Source organism: Thalia democratica, chromosome 6 (genome assembly GCF_965202585.1).
Source record: "Thalia democratica chromosome 6, ktThaDemo2.hap1.1, whole genome shotgun sequence".
NCBI lineage: Eukaryota > Metazoa > Chordata > Thaliacea > Salpida > Salpidae > Thalia > Thalia democratica.
In genome coordinates this window covers 43,617,870-43,626,958 of record NC_139170.1, presented here as the reverse complement: position 1 = coordinate 43,626,958, position 9,089 = coordinate 43,617,870, and the positions used below count along the sequence as shown (strand labels likewise).

At 28.3% G+C, this 9,089-nt stretch overlaps 1 protein-coding gene across 1 annotated transcript; it reads right to left on the bottom strand.

The window, feature by feature from the left end:
- Positions 1-448: 448 nt before the first annotated feature.
- On the bottom strand, positions 449-2,371 carry LOC145839106 (uncharacterized). The gene has a single exon (XM_082946715.1). It carries the CDS (start codon positions 2,369-2,371, stop codon positions 524-526), a length of 1,848 nt encoding a protein of 615 aa, XP_082802841.1. The 3' UTR covers positions 449-523.
- Positions 2,372-9,089: the final 6,718 nt, after the last annotated feature.

Below are 9,089 nucleotides of genomic sequence, written 5' to 3'. Positions count from 1 at the left end.
GAAGAATTATTTAAAACATAGTTTAAGTTTAAGAGCAATTACTCTAAAGCCAGATAGTAAAACAAAATAAAAGCACATAAAAATAATTACTTTTTAAATAAAAACAAGTAAAATATGATAAAATATTAATTACTTATTTATAGTCTAAAATGTACAATTAAGATGCAAAACACTATGTAGTCTTAAATACTCAAAATAACTTTAAATCTAAAAAATTTAGATGTTTAAAATTTTCAAAACGTTAAAAATCTCAATAAATTTTACTTACATAAAAGATTTAATTATAATTATGTCTATAAAAATTTAAAATCAATACTAATGTAAAATTTAACTAAATAAAACTAACAACATTTTCATTGCATTACATAAGTCAAAGGCAATCGGGCATAAGGCAAACATACTTAAAAAAAATTAGCCTACACATAGTCTCCAATTTTCTAAACATTTAAAAAGCTATCAATCATATCATTACTTTATAGCTTTCTACAAGAAATTTCCTAAAACAAAAGTTCATAAAAACAGCCTAAAAATCCACCTCGTCATCTAAAATGTCCAAGCCGTAAACAAACAACGGCTTTGGGTTGTCCTTTTTGACATTTGACATGTTTTTAATAATTGACACCTCCTTGTTCAACTTTCTCATCTCAACAATGCCCGCTGTCACTTGAGCAAATATGGTCTGCACTCTTGCAAATACAGCAGCCGAGGCCTCGGCGTTCACCAAAAAGTTAGCAAAGTTGACGTCCATGATAGACATCATCCACATCAGGGCCGGGTCCACTTTTTCCTTGTTTGACGGGTTGCAGTTTTCCAAAATGTTGCAAACGTGGCCCAACACTGTCATTGATTTCTTGTATGAGAGTTTTGTCAGTGCGTATTTGAGGTGGTCACCAGTGCATTTGAGGTAGAGAAGCTTTTCAAGCAACACGGGGCAGTACTTGTCTCCCTCAATGCAGTGGTCAATTGACTTGATAATGTCGGTCTCGCTTATGTTGTGCACGTGGTTCAAGTACATTTTATGCAATTCCTGGGAGGCTTGTTCATCTGACATCTTGAGTATTTGCTCGTGCAGGTTGGGCACTACTCTGGTGGACACAAGCTTGGATGAGATAACTTTTTTCAACACTTCAACGGCTTCCCTTTGTTTTGAAGCTTTTTTAACCAGGCTGTTAACTAGATTGCTCATGATGGTCTTGGAATAGAAAAACTGAAGCTTGTTGTTGTACTTGTTCAAAAGACCAAACAGTTTTTGCCAGCTGGTTTTCAAATTGTTGCCGCGTGCTACTTTGGCGGTCAGCGCACCCAAATGCTGTTTGAACTCTGCCGAGCAGCTTGTGTAAAAGGGGTCGTCCAGGAATTCCAGCTTATTTTCTTGGTTGTTTAGGGTCAGCAGTGAGGACAAGGTGACTTTTGAGGCTGCATGGAAGTCGACCAAGTCAACTCTCTTGGAGCTGATCAAAAACAAGTTTGGGTCGCCATCAGTTGCAACTTTGACCAGTTGTGAGTCTTTGTTGAGCTTTGAGTTTATTTCTTTCACATTGCACTTGGTGATTGAGCCATAAACAAGATCCACACAGCTCACACACACATCACTGCTCTTTTCTGACTCTGGGTGCAAGACAGCAACCACGTCGCTAGAAAGAGCTGCCACCTTGTGGTCAAACGCGGAGTAGAAGTTGTCATTCTTGAAGGTGGTCACCAGCTTGAAGGTGATCTTGTCATGGTGGTTTTCTGGCAGGTCGGTTGTGCAAAGCTGGCCATCACTCCACAAAGTAACCAGTTTGTTAGAGGACGTCATGCAGCAGGAAACCAGCTTCTTGGCGTACTTTAGCTCATAAGAGTTTGAGGAACTGTCAGAGAGATCTACTGCATTCAAATGTAAGCATTCTTCACCATTGGCTATAAAGTATATTTTGGTTCCGACAAAAAAGCTCTGCAAGATTGGTTTCTTGTCAAAGGGCACTGTGACTTTGGGGTCCTCAAGAATGTTGTCAAGGAGCTCAACTTTACCATTTTGAAACAGGACAAAGCACTTGTTCAATTCCTTCACGTACTTCACTTTGAACACGTTTGTGTCAAGAGTGAAGCTCTGCGCTTTCGAGTAGTCTGTGTAAACTTTCAAGACTTTTGAGTTGACTACAGCCACGTATTCTTCACTGCTGTGGTTGTATGTCACGTTGGAAGTGAACTTTTCAGCGGACTGCTTGCTCCTGAAAAGGTCAACCACCCTTCTATCGGCCACATTGTACACCTGTGTGTGGTTGTGGAAGGTAAAAACCACGCAGTGCGGGTTCTTGTCGTTGGAGCATGAGACAAACTTGCTATTGTTTTCAACGGTCAACAGTTTGGTGAGGCTTTTCAGTGTTGCCATGTTTATTTACTTTATGTTCTGTTGGTTTATGTAACAGGTTATTTAATAAATATGTATTCTATTTTTAAACCTTAATTTATGTTTACCTCAAACATCACAAGCATATATTAAATAAGTATCGAAAATATATTGATGAGGTAGTAAAATATTATAACTGGTCTTAACTACTTCATTTGTAAAATTTCAATCATTTCCTAAAATAGTTTTTAAATTTTAACCGGTATGATAACAATAGTGCTAAAACTTTTCTAAATGAACCATAATACAATACACTGTTGTGTGTAATAAACATTGTTTATTATGATTATAAATTTTTCAACATATTAAATTATTTAGTAAATAAGCAAAATTGTGATGCTTTTTAAATATATCTTAAAAATTTAGTCTATCTTGTTTGTTTTATATTTTACCTGTTATTTTTAAACTTAAGATATTTCACACAAATCGTGATCTTTAACACATAGAAATTAACAATAAAAACTTTTGAAAAATAGTATGTATCAGGGACGTAGCTAGCTCAAAAAAGTTACGAATCTGCAAAAAAAAACATCAAGAATGACGCGTGATGACGTCTCATAGCCGGTACAGAGCAATTTAAACTACCTCTAATGTTATTGTATTTTATGTTCAAGTATGCAGCAAAATTATTAATCAAAAATAAATGGAATGTTGAAGTATGAGTAACAACTGTATGCAAGGCAATTTATGTTTTACTTGACACCCTATGACACCTTATGAGTTAAGACTTTTGTAAAACCATAAAACCTTTCATTGAAAATAAGTATAAGAAAGTCACAAAAAAAATTAATTTTAAAAATAATACTGATAGGCTTGAAACTTATAATTTTGAAAATATTTTTCACAATTCAGAAGCTATTTGCAAAAGTTTTTATTGTTATTAGATGAAAATGATAAACATTAGAAATTTAATAAAAAACAAATGAGATATACAATTTTAACTGAGTTCAACACTTTAAATAAAACTCTTTGATTTAAAACGTTTTAAAAATCTTGCCATTTTCATCAATTTTTTTTCAGATGTACAATTATTTTAATGTTTTCAAATATAATTTTTTAAAATATGAATTGTACATGTCTTATTAAAAACTATCTCTAGCTTTAGTTGCATAAAGTTTTTAGATGCAAAAAAGTATAAAACATTTTTTTTACTTAAACTAATTTGTTATACTTACAAGACCTGTAAAAAAATAAAAAAATACATTATTAGAAAACCACAAACGAAAAATTGCTTTAAAAATATATTAAAAATATCTTAGATTTAGATTGTTTTAGATACTAAGTATTAGATATTTAAAAACAAAAATATTCATATCAAACTTATATGTAAAAATCATAAGCAGGGTTGCCAAATGTTTTTGGCAAATTTTCTCCAGGTTTTCAAAATTTCTTCAAGGTTTTCAAAAGTATTAAATTTTGGGTCTATATTTAGTTTATAGTTAAGTTTGAGGTACGAAACTCAGTAAAATAGTATAAAAACATTGAAAAGATACTGTAAAGCTACTTTAAATATGTTTTATAAAAAAAAATTTGATGATGACAAAAAATCTATCTATTAAATATTTTTTGTGTCAAATCAAAGTTTTACTTCTGAACATGTTAAATTGTTATAAATTCCAGGTTTTTCCAGTTTTTTTTTTCAAAATTTCTCAAATTCCAGTTTTTTTGGTAACTATGCATAAGAGATATCAAAACAAAGAAATTATTTAAAAATATTTTTTGTAAAAACTGTTTTCATTTAATAATAAAAATATACACTCTTAAAGTAAAAAAGTATAAACTTTTTAATTTTGATTTAGATAAATACATAAAATTTATTTTACAACCTTTAACATAACCTAGAAATAAACATTTATTAAAAAATTGAACTGACTTATTTTATAAAACTATGATATGTTTTATAAATTTAGCAAACCACTCTAAAATGTTTAAATATAATTTGAAACAACAGAGACTATACATATATATTTTTTTTTAATACAAAAAAATATTCATATTTTAAACAACAATGTTCGTAAAAAAAAATAAAAAATACAATCATCAAAAAAAATTGAAACAAACTTTATCATTTGCAGTTTTCTGGTAACACCATATTCAAGTAGCTTTTTCATAAAATATTTTATCTGAAATTATTTTGCAACAAACTGAAGTAAACAGCAGAAAACAGCATCAAAATCTGTCTAGCATAAAATACTGTAAATAAGCAGGAAAACTGTGGCAGGGCAATATTCGAGACCCAGCAAATAATATAAGAGTTTCTTCAGAAACAGGAACTTCCAGGATTGGCTGACTTTGTAATTACTTTGAGTGTCACAGGTACCAAATGGGTGATTTTATTTTCAAATGATACTTGCATCATTTTCATCTTAGGTAAGCTCAACTTTTTAACTTAGTTTAAAAACATATCTGTAATGCAACAAAATTTGTTAAAAACCACTCAGAGTGTATCAAGTTTGCAGTGGTAAAAAAAAATCTCAAAAACTATTTTTTATATTAAAAAGCTAACTAAATAATATAAACAATGCTAACTTGAAATTTTTATAAATTTTGTAAACCACCTTAAAACTTATTAATATAAAGATGAAAGATACAGAAATAATGAAAAACCTTTAAAGTGAGGAATAAAAACAAAAACTCTGAAAAAAATCTTCATATATTTAATCTTCATATAAACACTAAGCATAGAAAACAGATTCATTGTAAACCAATTATGTAAAACTATAAATTAAACAACTTTTAACAACAGCTCTACCCTCTGGCCAACACCAACACCAGAAAGTTTTCTTGAATTTTCATTAATATAATAAGACTTTCCTTAACCAGAGAAGAATAACAATAAAAAATAAGTTATGAGACAGTATTTTTTTATTTGTAAAAAAAAATTATTGTATTTCTTTGCTTATAAAATGTTGTAAAACTTTTTCCTGAAAACTTTCCTTTCCTACTAGAACCTTTTTATTAATTAAGGACTTTTTCATTGGAAGTACAACTGTTGCATTCAACCTAAATGTAATTAATAAGAACTAAAAAAAATACTTAACAAACTATATTTCTAAAACTAATCAGTATTTTTTTATTTATTATTCATTAATATCTTTAAAATTTGAGCATTGAATTAGAGTAGTTGTAAAAAAAGTAGTATCCTATTAAGGCCCTTAAGTGTCACTTTAATTTTAATTTATATATAAGTCAAGTAAAATTATGCTATCAAATATAATACTCTAAAATTAGCTCTTAGGGTTAAAATATATCTAAATACGCAGGGTTACCATACCACTCTTGAAGTAAAAAAAAAACTGTCCTGAGGGACCTTTAGTCTGAAACATCCTGATTTTTTGTAAATCTCAAAAAAAATTAACTTTTCAAAATTATTAAATATTTAGTTCATCGACAAAATTGTTTATAAAATAACTATACTGAAACTGAACTGACAACTTTTTAAGCTGTAATGGAATACCAGTTTCACTGCTGTTTCATTTAGTTAAATATCAAATATTATAAAATTAGTCAACCAGAAAGCAAGTTTACATTTTTAAGACATAGCTATATAAGACAAAGGTTAAACTGATTTTATTACTTAACAATTGTTTCACGCTAAAGTGATGATCACAAATAAACAATATTTTGTCTAAATTGTATAAAGGCTCCTTAAGTGTGAAGCTCTCTAGAAATTTATTGTTTAAACATCAATATAGCTATATATGTAGGTTTTTAGTGTGGTTGTACACTACACTCTAACCCTACAAAGCTTTCATAAATATTAATATTATATTCTTTAGCTTAGTTGTACACAATAGTAGTTGAAAAGGTTGGACCTAAAACTTTTTACTTCAATAAAAAAGCCGAGTATTTGTTGTTATTTTTTGTTGTACTTATTGTCATAAAAAACATATTTACAAAACCTCAAGTTTTTTACAGACAGTAAAAAATTAATCTTATTTAATAAATGGGTTGCCATTCTTAAAGGCAAAAAAGATAGTCCAAGTTTAGAAGAAAAACTTAAAAAACATACGAGCCCACCGCAGAAAAAAAAACAAATAATCAAGTTTACTATCTAATTTTATTAAAATAATAACAATAGAACTTAAACAAACACAGCTTTAAAAAAAAAGTTAAAGTCAAAAAAAAAAAAAAGATCCTGATATTTAGGAAAACATCTAAATAGGTTTAAGTTTAAAAAAAAAACAAGCTAGTCGAATTATCCTCAATGCGTGGCAACCCTTACAAAACCAATGCCTTATTTCAAATAAAAGTTATAGAGCCGTAGTAACATCCAATAAATCAATCATGTGGGATCCGCATGAATCAATTTCAAAGAAAGATACAGGAATCATAAATATTTAATTTACAATAGAACAAAAGACATACAAGAGAAATGGTAAAATACATTTTGGATTTTGAAATCAACAATACAGACTTAAAGATAAAATGGGAAATACTAAGCAGAAAAATTTAAATTCAATACTAAACTTGGTTGCAGACGTTGTAACTAAGAAAAAATTTGAATAGATTAAACAGATAACACTAAATCACTAAATAAGAGAAGCAAAAAAGCAAAATACATATATACATTATCAAAAATTCTTTTTTAGCAAAATTAAACCCATTTAAGGGCAAAGGGGGGTTTAAAAAATACTTACAATTTGATCTTATTATATATAGTTTTTACTAAGCTAAATGATGCTTTTTACAGATTTAAAAAATTAAAAATATTTTTTGAGATATATCCGGTCAAAGTCAGAGGCAACAATAGGTTCCTTATAGGAGGCAAAAACTAAATATATTTCCTACTAGTTTTTTGAAAAAACAATCGTAAATTTTTAGAAAATGTTCCTTGCAATATTTAGAAAATTATGTCAGAACAAAATTAAAATAATAAACAAAAATTTTATAACAAAAAAACAAAAAAAAATGTTTTTTTTAAATATAAAATTCTTATTTTACAATTTTTTTCTAAATTCTTTCTTACAAAACTTTATATATATATCAAGGAGCACTTCCTGAAATTTTGAGGTAGTTATCTCAAAAAACATGGGAGAAGATAGACTTTTAGTGAAATACTCTATTTTTGCTGTTTTAGTTTGCGCCTCCCCCTAAGGAACCTATTGTTGCCTCTGACTTTGACCAGCTATATCTCAAAAATTATTTTGAATTTTTAAAATCAGTAAAAATTTACTGGTCACAATACTTTTAAGAGTTTTTTTTAGGTAATTTTATTTACAACAAAGTTTTTGCAAGTATTAAAGGGTTGCCACTTTTTGAGTCAAAAAAACTGCCCTAAGTGACTTTAAATTACCTTGAGCCACAATATATTTTATTTATTTAAACCCTTTAGAAAATATTTGCCTCTGGCAGAAACTTCTTATTTCTTATGATCTTTTTTCAATAATTAAAAAGAAGTTCGTATGTGTATGCTTATGCATTAGATGTTTACTAAACTTATGAGAAATACTGTTTTCAAATACTAGACAACACTAGTCTATACTCATTTTAGTGTTAAAAAATTGTCTATAAGTTTTAACAAACAAATTAAGGGCATAGGGGGGTGTAAATCACTTAATTCACAATTTGATTCATTTTATAGAGTTTTTACTAAGCCACAAGATGCAGAGTTGCCACATAACAAGCTGAGAAAAAATTTTCTGACTTTTTCTAAAATTATCTCAACTTTTTTAAATCAAACTCTTAATATAAACTTTTTCTAAAATACATAATTAAACACTTGAAACTATATAACGCTTTCAATCTTATTTTTATACAGGTTAAAACAACAGTTTTTTTTTTGCTAGATTTAATCATCTTATTTCTATTACATCACTTGAACCATCTGTGTATGATTGATGTATTTGCAATAAACAGCTCTATGCTATCTGCTAGCAAAATACATGTATTTTTTAACTTATAAACACATAGAAGTGTCCTTGCCACAAATCATCAATACTAAAAATTATACCAAAACTGCTTGTTCAAGTCGGGTAGTTGTTCAATATGTTAATAAAGAAATTTAGCAGTTTTATAAAGGATATTTTATTAATTTTTAACCAGATGAAGGCATTGGAAATAAAGTAATTTAGTAAAATTCTAGAAAAATTTTGCAACTTTAGTCTGACTTAAAAGGATTTTTAATTAATCTTTTACTATTTGAAGGCTTTGGAAAATAAGGAATTTTGTTAATTCTAAATGACATAATCTGGTGTTTTTTCAAATTTATTGACTTCTTTTTAAAAACCCTATTTTTTCAGAGTGCCTTGCCACCTTTCAGGTGTACTATTTTTGCAAATAAGGAACAGTTTTTTATAGCTCACTGAGCATAAAACAGTGTTTAAAATACTAACTTTCAAAATTCAACAAAAACTAATCAAAGACAATATGTAAGCTAAGGTTACATGACAATTCAAATTCGGACTATTCAAATTCCGACAACTCAAATTCTTAAAAGAATAATTAGAAGACTATATCTCAAAAAATAATTGAAACTTGAGAAAAATGAAAAATGCTTATGTAGACCTTATTAATATCTACAAGCCACTTTTTATTTTTTGCAAAATCTTAAATACTTTTTAAGATATTTTAAAACTACTAAAAACAACTATGTTTTTTACTTTATTTAAACCATATACCAAAAAGTGTTTAATGTTTTGCAAAAAGAAAAAAATTGCTTGAAGATATTAATAGGACTTACATATGTATTTTTTATATT